Source organism: Anarhichas minor, unplaced genomic scaffold, assembly GCF_050575085.1.
Source record: "Anarhichas minor isolate MPS153535 unplaced genomic scaffold, ASM5057508v1 ptg000010l, whole genome shotgun sequence".
Classification (NCBI taxonomy): Eukaryota; Metazoa; Chordata; class Actinopteri; order Perciformes; family Anarhichadidae; genus Anarhichas; species Anarhichas minor.
Genome location: NW_027466456.1, coordinates 6,204,045 through 6,231,652, shown reverse-complemented (window position 1 = coordinate 6,231,652; position 27,608 = coordinate 6,204,045). Strand labels below are relative to the sequence as shown.

General features: G+C 42.1%; 1 protein-coding gene across 5 annotated transcripts; it reads left to right on the top strand.

The window, feature by feature from the left end:
• On the top strand, nt 1-27,608 carry LOC142946502 (guanine nucleotide-binding protein G(q) subunit alpha-like). Of its 5 annotated transcripts, none has more exons than XM_076087840.1 (9): nt 1,515-1,576; nt 8,225-8,308; nt 14,558-14,742; nt 15,413-15,567; nt 16,097-16,225; nt 16,808-16,936; nt 19,478-19,607; nt 21,916-22,069; nt 22,657-27,608. In XM_076087840.1, the coding sequence occupies exons 3-9, from the start codon at nt 14,596-14,598 to the stop codon at nt 22,845-22,847; spliced, it is 1,035 nt and encodes a 344-aa protein (XP_075943955.1). In that variant the 5' UTR covers nt 1,515-1,576; nt 8,225-8,308; nt 14,558-14,595; the 3' UTR covers nt 22,848-27,608. The 5 variants fall into 5 exon arrangements, with proteins under 5 accessions (XP_075943952.1, XP_075943954.1, XP_075943953.1 ...); XM_076087841.1 differs by having other exon boundaries at nt 1,519-1,576; nt 8,225-8,303; XM_076087837.1 differs by lacking the exon at nt 8,225-8,308 and having other exon boundaries at nt 1-1,576.

Below are 27,608 nucleotides of genomic sequence, written 5' to 3'. Positions count from 1 at the left end.
GTTTGAATATTTTTCAGTAGTGAGCTTGTGAATCTCTGAAAGGCCACAGTGAAGACCAACATCTGGAACGGTCGGGATGAGGCGCTGGTCTTTGACAGGAAAGATGGGCGTTGCCCGTCCAGCCAAACGTCTGTTGCTTTTTCGCTGACACGCCTCCGAAAGGAGCGCGTCCTCTCAAGCAAACTTAGGAAGCCAACCATCCGGCAAAAGTCCCGCCTTAAAACGCCCACAAGCTCTGTTCTCATTCGCTGCCAACTCTTGTCAATCAATTATATCCCAAGCGACGTCAGCAGCAGCGCCACACCGGGGCTTGAGGAGTGGGTGACGAAGAGCAATCACCACCACCAGGAGAAAAAAAAAAAAAAAAAAAAAGAATACCAGGAGCGATAAAATGCACGGACTACATGGGTCCATTTGACTGTCAAATATACGGTTGGGTCTTTTGAGGGTTTGTTCCTGGCGATGTCTTTTGGAGAACACTATTTCAACACAATAAAGGTCCTCTGTCAAGCAGAGCTTTTTGGGTATTTTTTTTTTTACCAGTTAGCTGCTTTTTCCAGGGATGGCTAGCTGAGCTAACCTAGCTAGCTAGCTAACAATTAGCCTTTTCCCATTTAGCCACACTGGTCACTTGGGTGTCTTGGTTCTTGCAAGAGGATAACAAGCACTGAGCGCAATTTTTTAAAGCGATATTTTTTTCGTTCGGATTGCCACAACGGTCATCGTCCGTCGAGTGCCTTGTGGCAGCGTGCTCGCCTGACTGTTAGTTCGGTAGATGGACAGTTTTAACGGGCGCTCATCGTCGCTGCGCGGGCGTACAGTGTTGGTTTCTGGGCGGCTAGCCTTGTACTCGGCCGGGCGACCAGCAGAGGGATTGTACAAATGTGGCAGCCAGTACTGTCCCACTGTCTCTGGGACCGTAAGTGGTAGTTTGGAATAAAAACCCGGATTGTGTTAGACTTGCGGTTTTAGTTTACTAGCTTTAACGTATTGGTTAACACTGACAATCCATCAAGTTGTCAACGTTAGCTTTGGTTATAACGTTAGCAAGCATTTAGCCTACAAGCTAGTTGACGTTACCCTAACTAATTTCAGCTCTCTTTTTTTTTTTTTTGAAAAAGTGCATCAAATAAAACTGTTATTTACGCGTTCGGTAGTCATCTGAGATATTTGACATGTTGCATTGCACATTGTGTGTCCCTGTCGCCTGATGATCTACTAAAGACTTTGACGTTAGCTGTCAAATATTTGACACTTGACAGCAGTTTCGCCAACAAACAAGACGGCCACATTCTGCACCAAGAGCCCGTCGAGCTCCATTATTCAGCGTGTGGATATAACTTGTTGACAAAAACGGGACTGTTGCTCATTTCTCTGATACTTGTGTGAGGTGTAGCCAGGCGGCCCCCTTGTCAGACGGGCTTTTCAGCTCATGCGGTGATGACTTTAGACTCCATGATGGCTTGTTGCCTGAGTGAAGAGGCGAAGGAGTCCAAACGAATCAACGCAGAGATCGAGAAACAACTCCGGCGAGACAAGAGGGACGCGAGACGGGAGCTGAAGCTTCTTCTGCTGGGTAAGTCTAACGGAGACTGTCTCACATTGGCTGGACATTTGCACATCATCGCTACTTCTTGATAAACCCCACTCATACGCACACACACACCAATCAGATAGTGCCTGAGCTATTGATTTGATTGCATTGTAAAGGTTTTGCATGCAAAACATTGCACCCACAATTGTACGAGCCACATTTCCCATGCAAATAAAAAATTCAGATGGGAGCTAGTAGTGGAGGAGCTAAGAGCAGCCATTGACCCAGGAAGCTGGGTAATATGCAGTGTGTATATATACAGTATGTATGTGTTCTATAAATATATGAATGACATTTACACCAACAGTCTGTGCTGTGTTCATAGCTGCCATCTTGGGTCGGCCCTCTTGCTTCTTTTGCCTCCACAGCCTAATTAAAAGCCCTTTGACATTGTCAGGTTCATGACAAGTCTGTCGACCCCTCACAAGATAACGGAGGCAGGAGACTGTCGTCACTTCATGTATTCCACTTCATGAGATGGTTGTTCCGGCTTCATTTTGGCAACTCACAAAACACAAATGGACTCAAACGGCATAAGAGAATGGGTTGTAACATTTGAAGTCTCTTTCTGTGAACCAAATCAAATTTCATAGAAATATACATGGTTATCCTCCTGAATGAAAAAATATATATATAAAAAATGTGTTTGTTCGTTAAGTTTATCTTCTCATAACCAGCTCTTCTTCCTGTAGTGGCCTTCCACATCACCATAGTTTTATCTGCCTGTTAAACATGGCTTGAATACAGATTAAGAGTTTGTTTTAATTAAGTCTACTACAAGAGAGACCGCATTCTCTTGGTGTCTGGTCTAGAAAAGGCCTTCACTGAGGTGTCCCACTCGGGGGGGAAATAACTGCTCTCCAAAGAATAGGCTCTGTCATCCACCGACTAGTTTTCCTGTTTAAAGAGGAGCAGAGCCAGTTTTTATGTTGCGTTAGAAAGATGTTATTTAGCTTGTTCCAAGTTTAGGGTTGGCTACAAACGGCATCACAACGACATGCTGAAGTATTCAGTATCATGCTTTGAGTACTCTTCAGTAACTCTGTGCTTTGTTGTCACAAGTGACTGAATTCACACTTTGTGGCTTTATAAGGATACGCTCACTCCTATCGGCAACAACGTCCAACACTCAAAGGGATAGCAGTGTATACATTAGCAAATTTAACTGCTGTGGCACTTAAGATAAGATCTTAACTTATCTTTAGAAATAACCTTTCTTGACTCTGTTCTCAAACCATTCATGTTTATGAGTCGTATCATTGTCAGAACCTTGTTGAATGCGGAGAAATAAGTTGTTGTATCTTTACTAACATAAGGAGATGTTCTTATTTTATTAGCATGTAGAGTAGTGGATGCCTAATAGGCTTAGCCGATTCTCCAACATGCATAAGTAATCTTTGCTCCTTTCACCTTTTAACTGCGTCAGTAAGTGGTATGTTGAAGTTTCAATGAAACAGAAAGTCTTAAAACTTTTGTCTCACTCGAAATTAATTCATGAATGCATTTCATCCGTGTGTTTATAGATTATTAATAATTTCTAGCTATTAAGCAAAACTGTTGTAGTTAAAAGTGAGAACGTGAGCTGCTTGTTTCTTTTATTTTTTTTTATTATATGTCATATTTTATGATGTGTTTCTTATGTATTGATTATATTTTATGTCTATTCTGTGTCTATTCTATCTATGATAAGTTATGTAACTAATATCAAGTAAGAGGTATCAAACTCCTGGAATCTGTTAATATTTAGCTGTAATATGACGTTTCAGTGTGACTGAGTGCTACAAGTCAAAGCCTCTAATTGAAAAATGGCACAAAAAAATAATGGTTGGCAACACACAAAAGGCATCTGTTGATTCAGTTGGCCAACATATTGCCAAACATTGATTAGAAATATAAAAGTGTTGTTGGCGCAGCGACATATTGTTATTGTCCTTCTTTTCCTGGGATGGTGACTCACTCAGAGAGATTGATTTGGAAGAAATCCCTTTTCCTTCCTCGCAACCCAAATCCTTTTTTTTTTTTTTTCGTTGAAAATGCTAAAGTACAAATTGCAGGAGTCATTTGTCTTTTTTCCAGCTTGTGGTGGGAGTCTGCTGTCACATTATTTAGGCTTGTGTGAAAAGGATCTAAGCACCATGTAGCCACTACAGTGTGAGTTATGGTGCACTCTGGTTGTCTCACTTCATTTGGAACCTATTATGGACATCTTTGATCCTTTTTATAGATCTTCACGCAAACTGCAGCTTTTTATGTTTTTGGCATCATGTCGCGTCTCTTCAATGGCTTGTGACTGCTTAAATTCACTGTTTCACAAATTGGGGAAAGAAATAACAAACTTTTTATAGTTTTGGTGATTTGCTCGCTAATGTTGCAGCTTTAACCAAATATTTCAGTTTTCAGCTGGAAAGATACAACCTGGGTGTTGCTCCGACTCTCATTGTCATGCTCTTCTAAATTGTGACATACTTACTTGTGACCTTTTAAGGAGCATTGCTGTGTTTTTTACGATTTCTTTATTCCAGCTGTTTATCAGCAACGGGCTGGCGTTCCTCCACAGTGTGGTGAGCTCGTGCATGGTAGAAATGCCAGCCAGGGTCAGCTGTAGCTAATGAAAGTCACAAGTAATTAAATGTGTGCAGCCGCAGCCCAGGGAGCTGCAGGAACAACACCAGTCTGTGAGCCGTCTTCAGTACGGGACCGTTTTTCAAAATATGTTAATGTTTGTTTGTGCAACTGTGTCAAACCAACTGAAATTGTCAGATGCACACTGAAGTACATTCTCGTGATGACAATATACTTTCATGTTCTTGTGATATATTACTCTCAGGATTATTATGATCATAGTATTTCTTTTGTAACAAGAAACTTGATACATAACATGAAAGTATGTCGCTATAACGTGAAATAAATTGCTTTTGTGCATCGTGTGCAAACAACGACTCGAGACGGTCACTTTAACGTCTCCCATGTGGATCCACTGTTGACTGAAGGTTAAGTCACTCGTATGAATGAAAAACCTGTAAAACGTGTACTAATGCAGTACTGCACGAATGCTACATATCTCTTCTATGAAGTGTGTTCATATTGAACAGCCCTGTTACAAAGCGGGCAACTCAGGAGCATTTGACTGAAATCAGTTGTGGTTCCTACAAGAAATATCAGAAAATCCCACTATATTATTTTAAATTGTTTAGAGTAATGCATTTTACAAGCTCAATAATATGTAATGCCATCACTCCCTTTTCTTTATCAAGTCTAAAATGTGTCAAGTCAATGTTGTGTACATTTGAGGTCCAGTCAACTGTTGGTGACAGTTGAATTGTCGTGGCTCATCATTTTATAACCAGAACGGCCAAATATTGTAATAATATATGCATATAAAAATATTGATTATAGCTGCTTCAATACAAGAAAGTTCTGCAAAGTTTAAGCTAAAGGTTGAGCATACCCATTCATAGGTTTTTGGTTCATCAGGTACATATACAAATGTAGTTTTAATGTGATGAGCATCAAATAACTTATTCTAATGTAAAACCGTTAAATACATGTATGTATTTTCGAGGATGGAGTGAGCTAAAACAGTAATTTTTGTCATTTCAAACACTGTTACCTTGATTTTTCTCATGTTTTAAATGCAGCGCTACAGGCGAGCCGATCAGCGGCTCTGAGCCGGTTTTTAAATCCACGACATCGGGACAACATTCTGTACACCTGAACGAGCTAAAGCCTCGGGCCGCACATGATATTTACCTGAATTCATAATTGAAATGGTAGTCAGGATGCTGTGTGTGTACACACACACACACACACACACACACACACACAGACTGAGCACACACTTCATCTGTCAATGTGCACACCGCTCACACAGGCCGGTAGTATCTGGGTTAATGAGTGTTTGTTTTTTGGCAACACCCAAGGATGTCTCATGCATGGAGCCTACCTACGCGTATTATGGTTTCTCTTAGTAAGTCTTTCAGTAAGCCCAGCAGATAAGCCCCGTGTTGGCCATATTTATTTGGATCCCTGTTAGCTGCTGCCAAGGTAACGGCAGGCATGGCAGAGTTTTGTAGAACTAACAAAATGATGGAACAACCCACACACCGAGAGGATAGAGTGACCCAAAAGAGACTTGACAGGGAGTGTGTATGAACAGTGGCATTGTGGGCCGTCTTAGGACTGCCCTGTGGTACCCAGCTATCCTCACGGGTACACCAGCGCTGCTGAAGGCAGAGTTGGCAGATCCCTCCCTTGTATCCTCACTCCCACCACCGTACGTCTAAAGCTGACTGACTCTCAGCCAAGGTGGATAATGCTAATCGTCACCCACGTGAGCTTATTTCCAAGAAAATCTCAAATTGCTGGACTCCTCCTGCAGCCTGACCTGGTGTGTGATTGTGCCAAGTGACTTGCCGGTTAGTTTAGACAAATGCATATTGTTTTTTTATTGAAATAGTTTTTTTTTTTTTTATCCACCATGAAAGTCTCCTGTGCTTTCAGTTCTGTTCCACTCAGCATTAGATTGTGTCTAAACAGAAGAAACCCTCTCAACCTGGCTGTACATCACAGCTGTCAGTGGGATACTGAATACATTTTCATAATGCTGCTCAATAAATTACTGCCAGGACATCTATTTATTACTTGACCCAATATGACTTGTGTGGCACCATTTTCCTGTCAACAGGAAGCATTGCCTTGGTGGTCTAACGTGGTTTTTATTCTGGTGGTATGGTATTAGGTGATTATAGTTGTTGTCCAGTTTACTGCTGAAATGATTAGTTGGTTAACTAATTCAGTCATATTTAATTTATTGTAAATACTATTTTTTTTTGTCTGTTCTGACAAAATAAACTTAAAAACTAAACTATGAAATGTTCCAAAATTGTGCAAAAATCGATTTACACTTGCTTCAAACCCACTTTGATGTCTTTTTAATTTGCTTCCTTTGTTCAACCAACATGCCAAAATATAAAATTTACTGTCGCATATTACAAAATATTATTATTTTTTTTTTTACATTTGAGATGCTGAAACCAGATATTTGGCCATTATTTTTGCCTTACAGTTGACTGAAACAATGAATAGATTATCTAAATAGTTGCTGATTAATCCAGCATGTTGCTGGGTTTAGTTATCCAGGTATGGTCGTAGATTTCACATCAAATGTGTTTGTTCCAATGTGACATTATGGCTCTTTATACACAACGCAACGCATGTTGAAGATCTACTTGGCAAGTTAAGTTAAAGCAGCGTGTCATAAAACTATCTTTATAGTTCGTCCAGTTTTTAGCTCTTTTCACAGAATGCTGCAATATCAGCGATGATGACTGACCGTCTCTGCTTTGCCTTCACAGTCTGAGACTTTCATACTTAACAATGTTTAGTAATGTTTTGCACAGTTTATCTGGACATTTTTGGATCCCATGAGAACAAAATGTACACTCTGTGGTCAGTTTATTAGGGAACACATGAGATAAAACTAATGCAGTCGTGAGGTATAATTGCGTTGCATTTTACTGAGAGGGGCGTATTTTCGTTTTGACCACTCCTTTTATATCAATGGATGTACCATGCTGTGAAAAATGCTGCGGATGAACATAAGAAGAAATTCTATCTGAGCTTAAATGGCCAATGTTTAGGATTTAGGGGGGCTTTATTGGCAGAAATGGAATAATAACTATTTTCATTTATCACCTGAAACTAAGAATTTTTTGTTTTGTTTTCGTTAGCTTAAAATGAGCCCTTCATATCTACACAGGGAGCGGGTCGTCTTCACTGAGTCCGCACCGACATGTTTCTACAGTAGCCCAAAAACGGACAAACCACACACACACACCAGAGAGGGTCTTGTGTGGCTTTACGTTACCTGCAGGCCACCGTAGTTCTCAGACACGCTTGTGAAACTGCAGTAACGTGAGCTGCAGAAGGCAAAACCGTGGTACTGCCCGCCGCTGTCTGAATTCCGTTGCTCCTAAAGTAGTTTTGTTATGGTAATGAAATGTATACCAGCACTTGTGGTGTAAGTATACCTGTACTGTAGCAGTCATGCCAACCATCATTTTTTTTAGAGCGATATGTGTGCAGCCCCTGAGCTTCTGTGCCTGCTAGATGAAAAATGGAGTTTCACAGTGTGGTACGAAGGCAAGACAAGTTGGTGTTCGCAGTTCTTGCACTGTTTGTCTGGCGGCTCTGTTGGTTGAGCAAACCGATGTTGACACACCCAGAGTTTCGACAGTTATGTGGCAGTCAGGCCTGTGAGAGACTGCCCGGTGCTTCTCATGTCGCCGCCTGTCTGGCTCGTTTATTATAGACGCGTATGGTCCCGATAAAGCCTTCTCCTATAGCTCAATGTCTTGAGTTATATCTGAGGTCTATGGTAGATTGGGTTGGAAGTCTAAGACAAATGTTTGTTTTTTGAAATGACATATCTATAAGGTGTGTGTGTGTGTGTGTGTGTGTGTGTGTGTGTGTGTGTGTGTGTGTGTGTGTGTGTGTGTGTGTGTGTGTGTGTGTGTGTGTGTGTGTGTGTGTGTGTGTGTGTGTGTGTGTGTGTGTGTGTGAAAATATCAAACCGGTCTGGATACCTGAAAGGACAAAAAGCTTCAACATTCTTTTTGTATGTTTACACAGGGAAAGTTCCAGACAAGGAAGTGAAGTTGAAGACGGATCACAATTAGTCGAGGGACTGCGAACTGCAGCGAAAACCTCTGTACAGTGAGAAATACTGCTCTTCCAGTCCAACTATTTTCATTAAATTGGACCCAAAATAGGCAAAATGATTGAATTGGCTTGTAAGTGCTTTAGAAGGAAAAGTATGCTCGGAATGATCTAAAAGCTGGAATAGAGATCCTGTGCTCGCTGCCCCCTCTCTCTGTCTCAGCATAGATGCTGTTCAGACCGTCTTTGAAGTGAGGAGATGAAGACGTAGCTGTAAAAGCCGTGATGTATGAGGTGTCCAATCGGTTCCTGGTGCCCACTAGTCCAGCTGCTTCGATTTGAAACGAGGAGATGGATGTGTTTTTAAATTTAAGGAACAAGAACATGATAAGAAAGGGAATATGTAATACTCATAACTAAACATCGAACAAAAAGTTCGGAAATAGTGTTTGGTAGATTATTTCTCTGTTGTAACAATGCTTCTTGGCAATGAATTTTATACTGTTGGAAAGCCTGTTTAGTTACCTTTTCAAACGGTGCCCCATATGTAAGGAACATGCATTTCTGGGATGAGCAGCACAGCTGAGTATGTGGGTTGTGCCCATGAAAAATTTGCCAAATCTTCTCTGCCAATGCCAAACAGCTTATTCTGCTGCGAGCAGTTGGTTTTAATCAACCAACACCGCTAGATGCCACTGGATCCTACACACTTTAAGTCATTTTCCACATGCGAGTATTTGGTGTCTTCTTTAGTTTTTAATGATGGTGAACTGAATATACTTAGGTTTAGGACCTTTTGGTTTGCCAAAACAAGGCAATTCAAGACCACTTTGTGAACTCTCACTATTTTCTGACTTTCTATAGACCCAAATGATTCATCGGATAAAGTTTCGGCTGATAATATCGGGCCTTTTTTCCACTATAACAACGGCGATAGCAGAAATAATGTTGTAATACAGTGTGCTGTTGTTCTCCACCGTCTTGTTCCACCTCTTACTAATTTCCTTTTCTTTTCTGTCCCATGTGGTCTTGTATCTGTAGACTTATAGCATATAGAGGATTGGTGGGGGTGGAGGGCTTCCAGCTCGTGAAAGGAACAGTGACATGGGAAATAAATCTCTCTCACACACACGCACACACATTCTTCTCAAGCATGCAGGGGTTACTGTATTCATAGCAGCTGCATGATGAAGCATCTGCCAATATGGCAATCCAAGTCTTGTGACACTCTCAGTCCCAAATGGTGTTTTTAATCTGCAGATCTGGAATCGGGCTTTCGATAAAACCGTTTCAGCACGGAATGGTATTCTTCTTCAAAAATATTTTTGTGATATTTGTTGATATTCTCACGACGTCCCGACAGCAATGAAATATTCAAACTCTCACACGAAGGAGCCCTAAAGGGGCGGGCTGTCAGAATTACCGGTTTGTTGATTTTGTCGCTAGATTTAGCAATTTTGTCGCTAGTGCTGCTAGCTACTTTACATTGGACAAGAGTTGGCAGCACTGGGCTGGGTCTATCTTTTAGTTCATTCTTGTGTTTCCACCAGAAGAACCAGAATTTTTTTTCTTCCTGTATTTTTCTGTTTTATTGACGTACAAATTGCATTGAATCAATAAGACGAGTTAAAGGAAGACTGGTTGAACAGATTCTCAGCACGGAGAATCTACACGAAGGATCACTGAATCTTTTGGTGGTTCAGCTTGTTAGTCATCCAACACTCAAACACTTGATGTTTGATTTGGCACCCGGTTGTATGTTTGTTTCCCCAGGCTCACTGGCTCTCTCTCACTCTGTAGGGGAAATCCATTACATGAATGTTGTGTTAACATGTGACAGTGTATCATAGAAACTGACCTTATGAGTTCATTGTAGGATACGTTTGTAAGATCTCAATCTGCAAAGTAACTGGTAGTCATAGAAGTGGAATGAAAAGTACATTATGTTCCCTTGATGCATTGTATTACTTTCCCCCCGCTGCTTAATGTTGGTACAGTTAGTGCATTGATATCTGAATAGAAGTCGTGAAACTTGGGTTTGTTGAATTGATATTAACCCCAATAGTTCTGCTCCAACAGAACTGGGAGGAGAGCGGGAACCTTGTGGGAACTTGGTACTCTGCTCCTACAGTCAAAATGTTCCTGGGGGCGAAAAGAGCCACTAGACAGTCATTCAGTTCCTGTGCAGTCAGACAGGCCTTCAGCAAACCTTTCCCCAACACTGAGCTGAAGTGGACATAGCTTCCTGTTTGAAGCTATGTCCACTTTTAGTTTTAAGGAATCATTTACTTAGAGCTCCCTTCTCCACCACTCTGTGACACTTTGCACCTCCTTCCTCTCCCTCTTGTCTCCTCCACTCTTTGTTCTTTCCCTTTCAACGTGGATGCCAAACACTGCTTCAAGTTGTTGCTCTTCATGTAAACCACAGCTGAGATGTCTCCAGCTGGCCCGGCCCATTTAAACAGATCTGTTTCTGGATATAGGATATTGTTTCCTGTTCTTTGTGAGTTAATGGTTATTTAACAGAATGACTAATACCCCGGTCTAGTGTTGCACGGTATACCGATACTGTAAAGGTATAGTGCCGTTAAAAAAACGGTACTATACCCCATTTTATTAGTGGAGGTACTCAAGCAGTACCAGTATTTCAACAGTGGTTTTTTTTTTAGCCATATTTTGAGTGTGTTCAGCGCTCTGCTTCCTGTCCCTACAGGCATAGTGGGCATAACAACCCTTTATTTTCTAACAAATGTGATGGGACATAATTGCATCATGCCCATATTTTGCATTTATATTGTTGTTGAAAATGGAGGGGAAAAGTTTCAGTGTTTCCCATGATGAGCTCATGAAGACTCAAAAGTCTTGTGTTGTCCACAACTCAAGAGTATTAAGTTTACTCTCATAGAGTAAAGAAACCAGAAAATATTCACATTTAAAAAGCTCGAATCAGAGAATTTTTGTCTGTAGCGTTATCGATCTAGATTGTTTTTGTGCGAGTTGCCTAGTTTTGGAGATATCGGCCTGTCGAGATGTCTGCGTTCTCTTTAATATCATCTATATGACACTTTGCTTTTGGTGCTTAAAGCTCCAAAAAAACGAAAAACATTTTAAATTCTCAACAGCAGTGTCTCTTTCCAGATATCATGACCCGGTTACTCAAGATAATCCACAGACCAAACAATGTAGACTGAGTTGCACGACAGTTAAGAAAAATATATACATTTCTGATTTTGGGGTGAACTGTCCCTCTAAAATTTCAATAGTTGACTTAAAGTTGTGCAATTTCAAAACCTTTTTTTAGGGTTCACAAATTCAAAAAGAAAGTTCAAGTCTCCAATATTCAGAAGAGAATAAGATGCATTTTTAAGATTCAAATCTTCGTGTCCAGTATCTGCTCTCATAACATTTTAATGCCCGACGGCTGAGGACATTGTGGGATTAAAAAAAGAAAAGCACACGCTGAAGTTGCATGTTTGCCTGGGCTCTGTGGAGACGCACTGAAGCCGATCAGCTGGTGTGTTTTCGGTCATGTATTTATGAGTCCAGGACAGGAGTTGCCGTGGCAACTAGCATTACCCCCTCAGGAGTAGCTCCGGTGAACGTACGTTAGCCGGTCCGTGATAAACGCTTCTGCTGGGTTCTCCAGTTAGGCACGAGAACAATGGGATCTGTTGAGTTAAAGATGATCGTGCCTGCAAGACGGCTCAATTTTTTATTCATATAGTCTAATATTACGAATCCCAAATGTTCCCTCGTGGGGCTTCACAATACGACGCCCTCTGTCCTTTTTGACCCTGGCTTGGCATGTTCTCCTCTCCTCTGGTTGTGTGTGTGTGTGTGTGTGTGTGTGTTTGGGGAGAATACACATACACATTTAATTAAACAACAAAGCTGACGTATCGATCCCATGTAAACTCCCGTTATTTCTCTGCTTGGAAAGCATAGAAAATGTACTCTCTTAAGCCCTCCCAGTAACCCCCTCCCTTCTCCACAGCTCTTTAGTCAATGAGAAAGTGAACTCTCCAGTGCCGTGTCCTGACAATCGCTATTTATGTCCCTCTCTCAAAGACGGACTCTGTCTGAAGGGGAAACTCCGATGTTGCCTGACCTGCTTTCCACAGTGAGAGATCCTGTCTGGTTGGAGGCACTCCTTCACTGTACACTCGACTGTGCTCTTCTGTCAGCGACAGTCAAACTTGACTCTTGTCATCCGTTCGGAAGACATTTCGGCTACTTTGTCTCGGGAATACCAGCTGTGCTTTATGGCACAAAGCACATTCCTTAATCTAATCAGCCCCGAGAGTTCTGTCTACACAATGTGGCCGTTAACATTATGAGCGGTGTGCAGCTCTCCTTTTCACTGTTAGGTCGCTAATGGAGGCTGTAGACTACCGCATGTCCCCTTCAGTCCAGACCATAATATTTAAACTATCCTACTATCGGTGGGATTGCCTTGAAATTTTCTTCAGATATTCATGGTCGTTGGAGGATGTCTCCCACTGACTTTTCCTCTAGTGCCACAATGAGGTTGTCCTTTGTAAAACGACAACATTAAAATTTGTCTGAACACTTAAAATGAATGTTCTTCCCATGAGCCTCAGCTGTACTGTTTTCTTTGTTAGCTATCAAATGTTAGCATGCTAACACACCACCCTAACTTCTGTTTATGCTACATTATTGGGTGTGTGCATGCATGGATGTATTTCTCACACATTTGTCAGCAAATATGGTCTGCAGGTACAGTCCGTGTGGTTATTTAGATTATGTGCAAATTTAAAACGTCCAGACGTTGCTAATGTAAATCAAATATCCTTGAGTTACGCATCTGTTCAAACATAATGTCAGCAATTTGATTGGCGTCACATGGTATCTTTTAATTTGTGATGGGCACTTCATACATTTTAACACATAATTTAATCTAGAGAATAATTTTACGAGCAGAAAAAGTCACATTTAGATGAATTCATAGGGAAAATAACTGTGTGTAGCAGCCCCGGTTGGGATCGGCAGGACAAAGACACGAGTGAAAGAGAATACGCTTCGCTGCAGTGACTCAGACTTGAGTGTTGAGAGAAGTGAGATGGAGATCAGTGGTGGAAGAGGAAGACAATAGGTGGGTGGAACAGAGGAGGTATGCTCTGGAAAGAGAGCTGCATAGTGAAACTACAAGTTTAATTTGGGTTAGGCCGCTACCTGCCTTGTCTTCTGAATGTTCTACTTTACTTGATGACCCCTAAGCCTGCAGTGGTAGCATGCTCACTGAATATATCCATATAAAGACCCAGATCCAGCGGTGGAAGTTCTCTTGGAGAAGTTATAGTGTGTGTGAGGGATCTGTGGGGGTTTATGTGTATTTCTCCCCCTGCATGTTTTCTTCCTCTATGACGAGGTATTTCTGTGTTTATGCATGTGTGCATATGCATGGTCACCGTGATACAAAGTTGGAGGAGTGTACTCGGTTCACCCGGCTCTTTGTTGAGCTGAGGTGAGCCGTGCAGCCCTCGTGTGGTTACTCTGGGCTGCTCCACTTACCCCAGACCGTCCATCCGCAGCCAAAACAATGATCACACTTCATTGTTATGGTGCACAAACTTTTGTCCACATGTATTTTTGACTGTGGTTTAGGTCCCTTACTCAGGATTATGTTGCTCACATTTCTTGTTTACCAGAAGTGCATGCAACCACGAGCAAGTAACATTTGAGTACATTTTTAAAAGATACAAAATATGTTAATAGGTAGGTAATTTAACAATAAACGCTCAGCTTAGCAGCCTGTACTGGTGAAACACAGGCCTGGCTCACTGCCTGGGGGCATGATGGTGTGGATTCTTTCACAGTCTTGTGTGTCCAGCAGCAGGTTGGAGGTGGACAGACGAGGTCAGCCTGTTGCAAAGACCACAGAAATATGAGTTATATAAAGAAAAAAAGGCTCAAATTTGACCACGATTGTATTGAATCTTACTGTTGGTTTGCTCTGATAAAATAGATTTTGCTGACTACGTTAATGTGAGAGAGCTACTTCACGGTGTGGATGGAGGGTGGCTGGATTAGAGCTCATCTTGGGGTATTGTAGCATCGGCCTGCTTTTCAAACAAAAGTTTGAATTGAATACTCTCATCCTTGTTTCTTTCCAGTTGTTAATGAGCACTGCAGGATACTAGAACTTTCTGTTTTGCTCCTGGGTCATGTCAAGTGTGAGAATACAACAGTTGTACCTTTTCACACTGTCGGCAATTGCCTGTATCCATTTATGATCCGCTTTCAGTCGGAGGCTAACAACCCCGTTTCTTTTTGTCTTCCTTTCAGGTACTGGAGAGAGTGGCAAGAGCACCTTCATCAAGCAGATGAGAATAATCCACGGGTCAGGCTACACAGATGAGGATAAGAAGGGCTTCACCAAACTGGTCTACCAGAACATCTTCACCTCGATGCAGGCCATGATCCGTGCAACCGAGACCCTCAAGATCCCGTACAAGTACGAACAGAACAAGGTGCGTACCAAGTCCACACTACCCCAGAGCTAGATCAAAGTTCAGTTCACACAGAATAAAATGAACTTGTTCATGTACAACACTGGTGTTGGGATGAAAATATTCTTGTGTGATGTGTATATTAAAATGGATAATCCACATCCAACTACTTGGTTATACTTGCTAGTTTGTGAGGCACATACAGTGCTGAGCAGCGACTGAAATACTGGATTATTGAATGGTCTCCCCCCCCCCCCCCCCATCGATGTGGCAGAGACCTGCGCTCTGTGCTGAGGTCCACAGGTCAAGTGCAGCCCGATCTGGGAAGCAACAATGCAGCCAGGTCTCTGTTACTGGGTGAGCCTGAAGGCTTATTTCCTCCCATCTTATTTTTCTGCACTCAGACATCAGCGAGCAGTAGGCTGAGTAGGTCCTAGCTGGGTTTGCTTAGCTCCCGCCTCTCCTGTGTATCTATAATGTTTACTTCGAGGAATATAGCACTGTAGAGGAAGTAAATGTGGCCAATATAGAAAGACATTTGACTCCCCGGGACGTTTTAGTCAATAATTGGCTAAGAAAGCACCTGACACTTTGAGATTGGGAGGCAATCACTTGTGAATTTCACTCATGAATCTTACATAAAATAAATTGACATGTTGTTTAAAGTGTGCTTTGTTTCTTGTTCTCTCAGAACAATGCCCAGGTGGTGCGTGAGGTGGACGTGGAGAAGATTTCATCATTCGAGCAGCCGTACACCAGTGCGATAAAGATGCTGTGGGCTGACCCTGGCATCCAGGAGGCCTATGATCGCAGGAGAGAGTACCAGCTCTCCGACTCAACCAAATAGTACGTCTACGACCTTTTAATCTGATAGAATGAATGATTATTTACTTGATGTGATGTAGTTGGTTAATAACAGTTTCCAACGTATAGACATGAGGGATGAAATCACAGATGCATCAAAAAAGTTGCCAGATGTTAATAGACCCTTTTTCAGTTTCCTAACTGGTATCATGCACTCGACCCGAGGAAGGGAAGAGAGAGGAGGCACATGGGGAGAGTCATGGAAGAGGAAATGTTGGCAGATTTATAAACGACTCCTAATAATATCCGAGCTAATTCCAACCTACATTAATCCATTTCAGACTAACATTGCTCCTTAAAAAGTTGAGGATTGGGGGGGAAAAATGAAAGCTTCTACTTGTGTATACCTAGTTTTTAGAGCTACTACTGGCTCATGCAATATGCATTTGTTTGAATATTGTTTTGCTATTGTATGTGTTTTTGTGTCTGCTCTTTGCACATGTGCATGAGGTCTCCTACTGTGGAGACGGTTGGTTTGCATCTTCATCACATGTTCCCTCCCTTTCCACAGTTACCTTAATGATTTAGAGCGAATAGCGTCAGCGGGGTTCATGCCCACTCAGCAGGATGTGCTGCGGGTTCGAGTGCCTACCACCGGTATCATTGAGTACCCGTTTGACCTGGAGAGTATTATCTTCAGGTACTGGTGTTGAGTGCTGCCCGATGACGTCACTGGTTGGCTAGCTGCTCGACACAGTTGGTCGGCCAGTTGAAAACCGCCGATGCCGCTGTGTCCCGCCTACCCTGTGCTGCACAGGGCTCAGCACTTTAACACATCCCTGATGGTACGCTCCCAAAGACCGGCCTCAAGAACAGGCCCCAACCCTCTGTTCAAGTCTCGCTAAAAAGGCATTAATTTTCATTTCAAAGTTGGCTTCTCTTTTGCGCTAAATCATCTTTTTGGAGTCAAGTTAAAAATCCCTGCTTCCTTAAACCTTCAGTCAGCCAGCACTTTGAGGGGGAGCAGATGAGGAAAAAGGAGGAATGTTTTGTCTTTTGGGAGCTGCCATCAAGGATGAAGCTGCATTTCTAAGAGACAATTTGCGGGTAGAGGTACAAAAACGTCCCCTAATCCCTTCATAACTCTTGGGAATGGCTTTCTTGCAGTTACATCTGGACTGATCCACTTGCTTTTTGGAGGGGGGTGTGCTGTATCTGCTGTTATGCTTCACTTTCTCTTTCCCCCCCTCTGTCTGTCTTTTGTTGTCCTTCCTGTCTCTAGCTATCTAAGTGATCTGGATCGTATTGCTGAACCGTCCTATCTACCAACCCAACAGGACGTGCTTAGGGTTCGAATCCCAACCACTGGGATCATAGAATACCCTTTCGACTTGCAAAGCATCATTTTCAGGTAGAAGAAGAACAACACTACTTTGACTAACTCCTGTACCCCCCCCCCCCCCTAGTGTTCTGTCAACATGTTTATACGTCACCCACAACAATCTTTTATGTCCTCATTTTGTCTGAAAAAATGTCCCCAGTCCATACTGTTCATTGTATTCAGAAGTCTCGCAGTCAAATCATCGCATTGGCGGAAACATCTGGTCGTTCCGTTCCGGCTGTGCGGGGGTACTGAATGTCTGTAGTAGGTTAAAACAAGCAGTTTAATGAAAATTGGGAAAATCTGGTGGACATTTTTCACCTTTTTTGGGCACATTTTTAGACCAAACGTTCATTAGCAGAATAGCTTATAATGAAAATAAACATACTTGTACGTATTAACATATTAACTGCAGTCTCTAATTTGTCACAGTAAAAAAACAAGCCGAGATGATTGTGTATTTGTATTTATACGATAAAGTTGTGTAAATCATTATGTACGGATGCTTCATGACAATCCTCCAGCTGTACTCTATGAAGTTTGCATGTTTAGAAACGGAACGGCTCATGGAGACAGGCATTTTTATATAATAGTAGTTGTGTGTAGTCCAGACACACAGCCTCCAGGACTTGGCACAGAGACCGTCTTAGGACCCGCCACCAATACGTAGAGCAGCTTGCCTTCCTCCGTCTCTTGCACACACAAAAAGAAAGAGAGAGAGAAGATGAGAAGATAGAGTTGGACTCGGTGAACAAGAGCGATTACAGAAGAGTGCGAATCGATAGGAAGCCATCATGTCAGCCCCCTCCTACGCTTGGCAAGGCTAGAAATAACTCTGCTTGCATTGAGGTTGTGCTGAAGAGGTTCCCAGCCTCCCTGCTGCTGCTGCAGCCAGCCGATAGGCTCCGCTCGGCTGTGCTGCTGCTGGTGAATCACCACATGCTCTCAATGACATCAGTCTTGTGTTAAGTGACCGGGAATACAAATATGAAGGGGGAATGAACGCGAGATGTCAGGTCTTATTGGAAGAAGAGCCCACTTTTTGAAGCTTCTTAGTTTAGGGATTTATGAGAACGAGTTGTCATATTCATGTAATTTAACATGGAGGATACTTGATGCCGGATGAGAAGTTCCTCAGGCTCGTGTATAGTAACAAGCACATGTGGCGTTGTTCTGCCTCTGCTCACAGTCGACGGGGCCGTAGCCGCAACAAGGAAGCCTTTCAGACACACATCTCCATTAGACTTGCTTCCTTCTCTGTTAATTGGCTTTTGAAGACACAGAAAATGTAATTTCACTTGGCCTATTCAGCCCAGGAGAGCTCAGCGTACTAAGTAGGTCACTCATCCTTGCTAGAGGAAAGAAAAAAAAAAAAAGGAGGTTGTCTTATGTGAAGGGGTTTTATTTTGGGCTGGCTCTTCTGGAGGACATTTATCAATGGCTGCCCTCCTTCTGGCAGACTCACTGACTTCACCTTTTGTGATGTGTGATCAACGCTCCACTGTCTTTTGAATGATATCGGGGTGAAATTCTCTGGGGCGGAGACTTGAACCGACTCAACTGATGAGTACAATCACAGTTCAGTTCATTGTCTGAGTTTGCAATTTCAGCAGCAGTTTAGTTAGTATATCGACGGATCAAACAATCTCCCTTCCACCCTCTCTGCGCCTCCTTCCATTCTTATCTACAGCATTATCTTTTCAGTCCAATTTGAATTCAATTCCATTTGCTCAAAACTCATCTAAAAAACATGGACGTTAAATCCAGCCTATTCAAGAGTCCGTCCACATCTCCTACCTCAGAATTGAAATCCATATATCAAGCATATGATTCAATTTCTCTCATTCTTCTTGATTTCCCTATTCTCTAATATTCCATCTTTTCCTCATCTTTTTTTTCTTTGAACAACCCTCCTCCTCCTCCGACCTCCATCTCTTGCTCCTCTCACATCTTTCACATTTAGCACCTTTTTGTAAGCACTTCTAAACGAGAAAATGTTTCTGCTGCATGGACTCTCCTGCATCTACATTGGAGAGAAAGGAGAGAGGGGTTGCATTGTTTACACACACACACACACACACACTTCCTTGTAGTTATTTTGGTTCGGTGTAGAGAAGGTTTGCTCTGTCCTCTCCATGATTCACGCTGCAGATTCTCTGTTCACGTTTCTTCTGTTTATGTTATCGGTGCAAAAGGGGTGTTTGGCTTGAGCTACGCTCGGCTCGTTATATATAAGTTATATGTTAACGTAGAAGCAATAGTGAGACCACACTGCCTTTTGAAATGTATGGATTGGCCACCACTAGATGCAAAGCTTAGTGGAAATTAAATATTTAGGACACACTATACAAGACAAATGCCTCTTTGCACTGATACATTTTCTAATTGAATATCATAACCCTGTCTTGAAGTGACTCCGCTCTTTTGGCCGGTGGCTTTAGGGTTCAACAAAAGTTCAATCTTTGAGCTAATGTGATTGAATTCTAATTCTCATTTCTTCTCTTTTATGCGATTCTTTTTCCTCCCCCCCCCCCCCGTTTGGCGGCTCTCCATCTCATCTGTTCCGTTCAGGATGGTGGACGTGGGGGGTCAGAGGTCAGAGAGGAGGAAGTGGATCCACTGCTTTGAGAACGTCACCTCCATCATGTTTCTGGTGGCGCTCAGCGAGTACGACCAAGTCCTGGTGGAGTCGGACAACGAGGTGAGACGGCGACGCAGAAATAGTTGTGATCTCTGAACGGTTGAGTGCATGCACAACATTTTCTCACTGACTGGGAGCAGACACTGTTGCTCTGTGTCTGCTGGATGTGCAAACATGCCAACATGTGTTCACCATATCAACTTCCTATGTTCACAGCTTAGTCTCTCTCTCAGTATACTCCACGGATATATAGTTCGTAAATGTCGTAGGCTCTTTCCTCTTTGACTGTCGAGATAGAATTATCCCTAATAAAGCTCATGTGACCCTCTGCTCCTCTCCTGACAACAAACCCTTTCTCTGACCAGAGGCCTGTTTCACAGAGCCAGCTCAACATACCCATGGTATCTTTATGTTATCTGGCTTCACCGACCCCAACAACCACGGTCCCGCTAAGCGGCCCCACGAAGCTGGTTATCAACTCGGTAAATTCAACCCAGGTTATTCCAATCTGGCTGTGTTCACGTAAGAGGGGCGTTGTTTGCAGCATTTGACCGATCACAAACATGGACAAGTCTGCTGTCAGCAGAGCGGCGCTTTTTACAAATAAAGAGAAAACTATGAGATCGGACAAATACGTAGAAGTTAAACTCGTAATTCCGGCTGAAAATAACAGTCTGAACAAGAAATCGCCTACTGTGTGAATGTTTAACAGATCTATGATATCACTCCGGAGCAGTTTATGTTGGAGATAATCTAATCCGGTAAGAAGTGAACCTCCGTCGTGGAACTGAAAACCCAGAGTTAACCCTGACGTCACCTCGATGACCCCGAATCCTGTTTCGTGAAACCGGCCTCCGGTCACATGACGAATGGGTTTCACAATCCAGGCCCAGCTGCCAGCTTGACTCGCTACATGTGCGGCACGTCACAGCAGCTTCATGGTCAACCGTGTCAATGTTTGTCCACTCTGGCAGGAGTTAGTTAATGCGCACATACTGTACTTTATCTCCACCGGGCCTGCTCATGTGTGGAGCCTTTATTGTGTACGCACAAGGACATTTCTGCAGGTTGCCGTTTATTTGCTTCTTCCTGCTTGTAATATGTCGTATGGCCGCAGGTGGTAGGCCCCGCTGGACAATTTAGATTTAGTTACTGAGCTCCGTTTCTAAATGGTTGACGGCCGAGACGAGGGCATCACGGTCTGCAGAGATTATCCTGTCGTGTTGACGGGCTCGACACCGAGACTTTGACCCTTCAGACCAGCCGGAGCCCGACGACATTGTTTTCAAACATCTTTGATTTCATCGGGTCGAGTCTGGCCCGGATCCCGTTATGTCTCGCCAAGACTAAACTGAAGGGGAGTGAGTTTAGCTCAGGAAGAGGAAGACAAGTCATGTTTGACAGAGTCTCTAAGCTTTTAGTAGTTTACGTGAGTAGGTTCCCAACTCCACTTGCTCCGCTTTCTGTGTTTGCTGGACAGTTTTCTTTGGAGTGAGTCTTCTGTTTGGAACGTGCCTGGATGAATTAACATAACTGGGAAAGTCTTGAGCCATTTTTTGGGTTGTTTTGACAATCCTGAGTGTTCCCTGGCTGCATCTCATCCATTACTGCTATATCCTGTATTCTCTGTATATGCTACATTACAACTGATGTCATCCAGCTACAGTCCATCACGATTAATAAGCCAAGGATTTTTAGTACAAACACAAACCTAACAATGTCTTTTTTTGAGGGTATTTGCATCGCTAACAGCTAAACTGTGCTACTAATGTTAGCAATCATAATAAGTGAAAGTAAAAAAATATATATACTTAAATGTTTCCTGTGAAATGTTTCTTCATGTATTTGTCTTTGAAGACAAACTAAACGTTAGTTTCATTTGGCTTCATTTTTATTGTCGCTGGTAGTGTTTTTATTTTTAAATGAATGTCTTGTTATGGCAGAAGTCCAGTGACAAAGTTTCGGTTCCATTGGTCATTGCTATTAGCGCTGTTCAGCTTCAAAGTTTCATCAAATGTAGATAAAGGTAAACGGCAAACAAAGTAGAGATAGATAAAGCTAAAAAACCTTTCTCACATTCAGACTCGCCATTATTAAAGTCTGGCACCTTTCAGCGCTGCTTTGGCAGCGTTTCAGAGACGCACAAAGGTCTGTTCATTGTTGGGGCTGCTAACTGAATGTTAACCCAAAAACCTTTAGAGATAATCCTTAAAATCCGATGTGTACCATGTGAAATTGATATTAACCGTAGCGTCTGTGTATTAGGCCAGAATTGATACAATTTAAGTCGCGAATTTGAGAAGGCTTGTATCGTTGATACATCCTAACCTCGCCCTCGTTTTCCTGCTTTCTCCTTCTGCCTCGTTAGAATCGGATGGAGGAGAGTAAAGCTCTGTTCAGGACCATCATCACGTATCCGTGGTTCCAAAACTCCTCCGTCATCCTCTTCCTCAACAAGAAGGACCTGCTGGAGGAGAAGATCATGTATTCTCACCTGGTTGACTACTTCCCAGAGTTTGATGGTAATTTTACCTTTTTTTTTTAAATTTTATCCCTGAACTCGACATCTTAACGAGAACATACATGTTATATAGTCTGCCTATCCCTGCGTGGCTGTGTAGTGTAGGACCATGCCATGTTAGCCTCAGCAGTGACGTATATTCAAGGATTAACTTAATGAATTATCCATACAGGGGAGAAGTCGAGCTCAAGCTGTATTTTTATTTTCAATGTACTTTTAGCAGTTTGTAAACGCCCTGTACCATTAAAAACACACACGCCCTGTACCATTATCTAACTGGCTGCTTCTTATCTTAACAGTGGAAGTGTCCCAAAAGTGTCCATGTCATTATTTGCACACATAGGCAGGAACCTTTCACTTATATTTTTGATTGTAGAGTGACACCCCATGGTCATGATGCTGTACTACAACGCAAACTGATGTATGACTGAACAGGCTAGTTCAATGTTTTTGTGTTCTGTTTAATTGTTGGGATGCTGATATTTTAAATAATACGGATAAATGACACAAAAAAAACAATACAGGTTGAATTATGCTAATGTGATGCTCAATAACGGCTAAATATAAAACGGTCTGTTCTTCTTCCAGGCCCCCAGAGGGACGCCCAAGCAGGTCGGGAGTTCATCTTGAAGATGTTTGTGGACTTGAACCCAGACAGTGACAAGATCATCTACTCCCATTTCACATGCGCCACCGACACGGAGAACATCCGCTTCGTCTTTGCCGCCGTCAAAGACACCATCCTGCAGCTCAACCTCAAAGAGTACAACCTGGTGTGAAAAGAGAAACGGAAAGAGAGGGAGAGAGAGAGAGAGCAAGACCTGCAGCCCCCCCCCCCCCCCCACACACACACACACACATACACACACACACTCACACAATGCAGAGTCCACTTCTAGAAGCACACACAATTGCATGAAACACACTGCTGCTCAAAGAGTTCTCTGCCAGACCAACCTAATCCATGATCTGTCCCCACTGTCCACTGAGCTCCTTGGTTTTTGGTTTGCCCATTTATTTTAGAAGACTGGTAATCGTCTTTGTGGCTCTGATAATTGCTCCTCTTACAAACACAAATATAACACTCCCTACATTTGTCCCCCCACCCCCCCTCTCCTCTCTTGTTGGTCTGGGCCCTGCTCACATGTTTTCTTTCTTTACACTACATTATCACCAGTGCTTGTGTGTTGGAGGTGGGTAGACGAGGCTTCGAAGGACAAAGGGCTCTCTCCCCTTCTTCTTATTTAACCCATGCATGCTACACACTACAGCAGGAGGGCACGAGGCCAGGCTGCAGAACCAGGACTCTGTTCCTCTGCTAAAGGAGTAACTAATTATGATGATAGGAATACATTATCAGGCCGTGCTGGGGTTGCAGTGAGGTACTTGGTTCCCCTGGGTATTGATTTGTGTATTTGATTTTTTTCTTTGCCCCGAATCAGAGCGCAGAAGCTCTGTTGAATGTAAATAATGTTTTCATGCTGCTCACACCGAGTGAGGGCTAGACGGAGACGACTACACGCTCTCCGTCGACTTTAAATATTTTCTGCTATGTTAACTTCTCGGTTATATTATTACTGCTTTTGATCTCCAATTGCAATTGAATTGAAGATGACTACTCAAAGGAATGCAATGCTCCTTTTTACAAGTGTTAACACAGACGGCGAGACTAAGAATTGAGAGACGACACTACCGATTATTTACATCCTGTTTATCAACACTCCTGTCATTTTGTATCACATTGCCAAATTTAAAACCACCTACTTTTTGTTTCTGTAAATATAATTAGCTAGCCAGTATCCTGTTCATCCCTTCAGTGTTCAGATACTAACACATGTATTTGGAAACAGGTATTGCCAAAAAATGAAGTGCTTCAATGATTAAGTGGATCCTTCAGATGTTGATGGCATAACAACTCACTTCGTGTGGCATTTTTATTTTTTTTTCCCGTGTCGACTGTTGTCTGAATCACACGCGTATTAATTAGTACTGTTTTATTTTCTCTGTTCCCTTTGATGGTGAGAATAATCTTCCTGCGAATGACGATGCCCGATCAGTACAGTGCAATAGTCGGTTTGTAGATAAAGGTTTTTGTGCTGCGAGTTAGTTGGTCTTGATCATCCATATGGCTTCTCTCTGTAATCCACTTTGTTTTGCCATATTATTGGGCCAACATTTGATAAACTGTAATGCATAGCGAGACTAAATACTTTTTTTTGTTTTTCTAATTTATCAAACGGATCGGAGTATTGTTGACACAGTAAATGAGACTTCCTCCCTAGTTTCAGCTCAAACGTTTTTCCAACTGAGACGGGAGGAGATTTTATACTGCTGTGAAAATATCAAATCAATTTTACGGACAAGTGTTCTATCTTTCTAATGATACTTCATGTATTTAGTTGTCGCAAATTCTGTTTTGAAATGTTTGACAATGGGGTTTGTGCTTTATGCAAATAGGAAAATGAAATCGGACAAAAAAAAAAAAAAGTAGTGGTTGAATATTTACCGTTCAAGGATGCTTGCATTTTTAATTTAATTTTTTTGTAATTTTGAAGGATATGTGTTGGATATTGGTACCAATCCCATATCGTGTCTCTTGCCTGGTAGTTGTTTGAATATTCCATTAAGCTGAACGTTGATAGGTGGCTGTTTTCTGTCTTCACAATGTAATTCAGGTAAGTTTTCATAATGTTTTCATCACAAGGGCTACTAGCAGCTTTGGTAGAAAGGACACGACTCTATGAACGGCTTAGAGCAAAAGGTGCAATTAATTCACGAGGGGGGGGGGAGCAATGAATGAACGAGTGTGGTGACTTCCTGTTGAGGGTGATGGCCGCAGGTTCAGTGAGGGAGGAATGCAGCAGTCCACAGATGCCTACATGACATGGTGGCTGTTTGGCTCTTTGTTCACCATCTTTTTGCCTTTGGAGGAGGAGACTGGCTGACATCAGAAGAAGCGGGGTTTCCCAAGGTGCAATAGCACATCTTTAGTGTCCTGGCTATCGCTAAACTAACCGTCCTCTTACTGTCATGAATTATATATGCTGATCTTCTTGGCTTTATCATATTTTCCACTATGTGGTTATGCATATTTGGCTTCTCTCTTCTCATTGGTAATGTTTCCATGTTTGACTTTGGCATTTGGCTGTGTTTGGAGTGAGAAGAAGGGGAAGTTCTCGGGACATTTTGACCTTTTTGTGCACATTTGAAAGAGCTGGAAGGGTCAGATTAAACATCAAAGATCCGGCCGTACTCCCTCTGTGTATCTTAAAAAGTTTGCCAAAAAGGTTTACAAATGTAGAAAAGCAGTATGATTTGCTAAATTTTAGGGGGAATTCCCCCACCCTTTGTATTACTTCGCCTTGGTTGTATTCACATGTACCCAGTGTGAGTAATTGTCACATCTTTAGTGTAAACGTGTACATTGTGTTGATGATGAAGCCATTATCGTGAGACTGTGTGCATCCTGAGACACTTAATGAAGAAGGGACATGTGTATATTTATGCTAAGTGCCATCATTTTCCACGAGTTGAGACAACATCGGAGATGTTGCGACACTCCGACTTTGACGAGTCAACTTATTCCTGCGGAGATCTCGTTGTGTTGGTCGTGGGTTAATCTTTGGTGCTTCAGTAAACATTTAAAGGCCTTTTTTTCTTGACCAGTTTGTCCCGTTTATAGGGCGACGCTTTGTCACACTCACTCGCTAACAGAAGTCACAATTCAGCACACTTTTCAGTTTGAAATAAAGAGCTTGTGTATTTTGATATGCGGATGAATAAACTAGCTGTCAAACTGTAACTGAGCTTGGAAATGAAGTTTTGTGTTCTGCTTTACTGCTGGGATAACACGGTGATGTCTGTGTGTGTTTTTAAAACCCTCAGCTTGGCTTTCAGGAAGCACACTCCATTCCCCCGAACTGTGGGGTCCCTTTTTTATTTTTATTTTTTTTTATATTTACACTTTGTCTTGTAGATGAGACATTGGACTCGAATGGACCGCTATGAGGATGCTTAACAAAATGAAGGTGACCACTACAGGGACCGGTGTCTTGGCATGAGGTTGTACTCTTTTAAAAACTTTGTATCAGATTTCACATGCTGACTATTTGCGCACTTCATGCCTTGTCCGGTTAGCCCCTCACAGCCGCAGGACCAACACAGGAAAAAGGTCACATGGTTGGTTCCACCACCAGTAATGAGAGCCACCAGCAGAGCTGAGGTCGTTTCCGTTTCCATTGATTTGTACCGTCTTTGCTTTGTTTTGCGTAGAATGCATTGTGGAGAGGGTTTGTACGACAATCAAGTACAAAACACTGTGCCAAACAAAATCAATCGGCCACAGAAAAAAGCTATGAAAAATTAATAATTTGTCATAACCTGACCCAGAGCTCTGTGGTAAAACCTTTTTGTCAATCCACTCTTCTTCCCCTCCTAATGAAGCTTGTGTGTTAAGCCTCAGTATTAACGTATTTATTGAAACACTTGCCAAGTGAAGGTACTGAAATGTCCATTATAATATTTTGGTGGTTATAATTGAGTGAGTGAGTGAATATGCTGTGTGTTTACATGTCCGCCATTCTCCGCTCTCTTCTTCTTCTTTTCCCTCTTACTTGATTGGACTGTGTGTTCTCTCTTTGGGTCGAAGGCACTGAAACTGCACCACTGCGATGGGCCTGCATTCATGCAACTTACATGTCCGTTCAAGCGTGCTCATTGGTACTCTTTGAGGTGTGTGTGTGTGTGTGTGTGTGTGTGTGTGTGTGTGTGTGTGTGTGTGTGTGTGTGTGTGTGTGTGTGTGTGTATGTATGTATGTATGTGTACACTTTTAATGGCTATTGCTTATGCTTGAGATCTATTCTGATTAGAGGGATGGACATACGGTGATATTAAAAGCTCTCTTTGCATCTTTTATTTGGTTTCTTTTGTAAGGTTGACACACCTTAACACGTGTATTTAGGACCACTTAAGATGACAGACTTTTTTAAAAAGAGTTAAAATAAACTTTGTGTAGTGGTGTACAATTGAAAGTAATGTATTTTTTTTTTTTCTTTTTTTAAGTATACCAAATGTAAATGATGTACAATGAGTGTGCCAATCCCCTTTCTTTGTAAAGCCAGACTCTTAACAAAGTGCCAATGTTGTGAAAAATCAGAGGGCCTGTGAATTTCATGGTCCAGTTTTTAAAAGAAATAAACACTTAAGTATGTGATTAATTAACTAAAAAAAACAAACTAAAAAGGACAATTTTATTCTATATTTAAGATTATTGATGAACTGCTGTTTTTAAAGATAAATGTCATTTTAATTGCATGTGTTTGTCAGGTTGGGGAGTGGGTGGGTGAGATACTGTATTCATGCAACACCCTCATGAAAAGGGTCCTAATAGTTATTGATTTACAGTATTTTAGCCATATTTCTCTTTTGTATGTTTCATTTCAACCACTGTTGCCTGAACCTCATTCAAACATGAAAATGATTTTCATAGCCTTCTCCTTTAAATGTTTTAAATTGGAATAAAATATGTTCCTATACTCTC

Coding starts and splice junctions, on each gene's coding strand:
- LOC142946502 (XM_076087837.1), top strand. CDS start 1,441: ATGACTTTAGACTCCATGATGGCTTGTTGCCTGAGTGAAGAGGCGAAG. Junction 1,577..14,557: donor GCTGAAGCTTCTTCTGCTGG/GTAAGTCTAACG, acceptor TCTTCCTTTCAG/GTACTGGAGAGAGTGGCAAG. Junction 22,070..22,656: donor CTACTTCCCAGAGTTTGATG/GTAATTTTACCT, acceptor TTCTTCTTCCAG/GCCCCCAGAGGGACGCCCAA.